The sequence below is a fragment of the Triticum aestivum genome, unplaced genomic scaffold (genome assembly GCF_018294505.1).
Source record: "Triticum aestivum cultivar Chinese Spring unplaced genomic scaffold, IWGSC CS RefSeq v2.1 scaffold58534, whole genome shotgun sequence".
Lineage (NCBI taxonomy): Eukaryota > Viridiplantae > Streptophyta > Magnoliopsida > Poales > Poaceae > Triticum > Triticum aestivum.
The window spans coordinates 2,809-5,498 of record NW_025225735.1 but is presented as its reverse complement, the minus strand read 5'-3'; the positions used below and the strand labels follow the sequence as shown (position 1 = coordinate 5,498).

At 44.9% G+C, this 2,690-nt stretch overlaps 1 protein-coding gene across 1 annotated transcript; it reads right to left on the bottom strand.

Moving 5' to 3' along the window:
- Positions 1 to 248: 248 nt before the first annotated feature.
- On the bottom strand, positions 249 to 2,222 carry LOC123172337 (uncharacterized; the record flags this gene model as incomplete). Its single annotated transcript, XM_044589328.1, has 2 exons — positions 249 to 1,522; positions 1,646 to 2,222. Coding segments are annotated over 2 exons (1,608 nt in total), but the record flags the coding sequence as incomplete, so codon positions are not given.
- Positions 2,223 to 2,690: the final 468 nt, after the last annotated feature.

Genomic DNA, 2,690 nt, shown 5'->3' with positions numbered 1-2,690 from the left:
TGATGGTCTTCAGCCTTCACAATTGTAAATTCATCTGTGAACAGAACTAAAATATAGCTTCGGGCTTCATGTACCAAACACACTTTTTTTTCCACAAATTTAAGTGTAGTTTCTTTCACAAATTTCAATCTGAAAGTTTTCTCAAGTCCCAAATAGCAGCAGACATGTACCTTTTCCAAGTACATCAAAATGTGCATGACAAACAAAACAAGTTCAAAGTCTTTCTGAGGTTTTAACTAGAAGCAGTGTGTCAGACATTATATCGCAGAAATGCACATGAACATCAGAAGTATGGCAGTCAACAGTCAGCCACAAGTTACAGTTTAGATGGATTTGGTGCAATGGGAATATTAATTCTGAGATACATGGGGCAAATTGTGAGCTCCAGCCACACTACTAATGCAACAATGGTGGTTCCATAAACATGCATGAGACAATCTAGAGCAACAACAGTTTGAAAGTTTCATGGGCATCATATTCAGTCAACTACCTTAGTTCAGAGAGTCGGTAGAGGGGGTCTTCGCAGATTCTGCATTGTCAGGAGAGGCAATTAATTCTTCTAGTGTGCGGAACCTCATGTGATCGGCTGCCAGTTCTTCCACGGGCCCCTTGTGACGTTCACGCTTCAGTTGAAACCTAGGACTTGTCCTAGGAGTGCCAGTATGGTAATCCTTCCTAGCATGTTTCACCTTCTCCCTAACCAGCTCTGCATCAGCACCATCAGAGGTCAGAACCTCAGCTGGCAGCTCTTCCACAGACCCGTTACGACATCCACGCTTTGTTGCAAACCTAGGACTTGTCCGAGGAGTGCCGGTATGGTAGTTCTTCCTAGAAAGTTTCACTTCCCCTCTCACCAGCTCAGCATCACCACCTTCAGAGGTCAGAACCTTGGCTGGCATTTCTTCCACAGACCCGTTATGACATTCACGCTTTGGTTCAAACCTAGGACTTGTCCTAGGAGTGCCAGCAGGGTAGTTCTTCCTAGGATGTTTCAGCTTCCCTCTCACCAGCTCTTCATTGCCACCTTCAGAGGTCAGAGCCTTGGCTGGCAGCTCTTCCACAGGCCTGTTATGACATTCAAGCTTCGGTACAAACCTAGGACTTATCCTAGGAGTGCTGGTATGGTAGTTCATCCGAGGATGCTTGACCTTCCCTCTCAACAGCTTTGCGTTGCCACCTTCAGAGGTCAGAGCCTCGGCTGGCAGCTCTTTCACAGGCCCGTTATGACATTCACGCTTCGGTTCAAACCTAGGACTTGTCCCAGGAGTGCCGGAATGGTAATCCTTCCCAGGATGTTGCATCTTCTCTCTCACCAGCTCTGCGTCGCCACCTTCAGAGGTCAGTGCCTCGGCTGGCAGCTCTTCTAGAGGCCCGTTCCGACATTCAGGCTTCAGTTCAAACCTAGGACTTGTCCTAGGAGTACCAGTGTGGTAGTTCTTCCTGGGACGCTTCACCTTCCCTCTTACCAGCTTTGCATCGCCACCTTCAAAGGTCGGAGCCTTCAGAACGGTAGAAGTCGGGCCTGCAGAAGGTCAATGTTAATTTATTTTCTAGGAAGGGTGCTGTTCACTTCAAATAATAATAATTTGTTGCAATGTTTGCTTGATACACACAACTGTACTGAGAAAGGGATAGAGGAATATACTGGGGAACGGCGCTGATGTGGGAGAGCGAGGACAGTTGTGCGATTCAGCCATATCAAGAGGTGCTTTTTCAGTAACCAAAGACAATGCTGTAGCTTCCAAACCATTTCCAGAGTTAGCAGCTTCTTGACTTCCTTCAGTAGCTACAACAAGCACAACCTTCACATCTTGGCTTCCTTCACTAGCTGCAACAAACGCAGCCTGCACATCTTGGCTTCCTTCACGAGCTGCAACAAGCACAGCTTGCACATCTTGGCTTCCTTCACTAGCTGCAACAAGAGGTTCTTTTTCCGTAACCAAGGACGATGTGGTGATTTCCAAAGCATGTCCACAATCCCCAGCCGCTTGTCTTCCTTCACTAGCTGCAGCAAACAGAGCCTGCACATCTTGCCTTCCTTCACTAGCTGCAACAAACGCAGCCTGCACATCTTGGATTCCTTCACCATCCATGACATGCATAGTCTGCCTATCAAGCGACGCCGCCCGGTGCTGAGTTGCAATATGATCCTCCTGAACAGTCTCGTCATCGCTGCTGCTCAAGTCAGTAATATCATGATCACTCAGATCTATGAAATCTATTAGTCATTTTGTGGCCTGAAATAGTAAAATTGCGTGAGCAATGATTAATGAAGAATGGTGCAGGAATAAAAACAAGCTGAAGCTATATCCATCCATCAGACATTTCACCCCTAAGGGAAAAGAAACAAGTAGCAAGGATAATAAAAATAACCAAAGTCACCTACCCTTTTTAAGAATCGAGATATTTGAACATTTATGTAGCTATTATAACATGACTGGCTCTTTAACTTGGAGCACCGGCCATGAACTCTCTTCTTTAGTACATGTGGTAAAAAAAACAATGAATGTACTATCGAAGACAAATTCAGTAAGATTATTTTCATATAACCCGTCATAAATATTTTAATGTGCAAATTCAAAGAACTCTGATTCCAGAGCTCTAGCGGTTGCTTTGATTCCTACATATCCATTCAGTATATCTTGATTGAAAATGAAGCTATCATTTCCTTCTGTACTTTGCTAAATGAA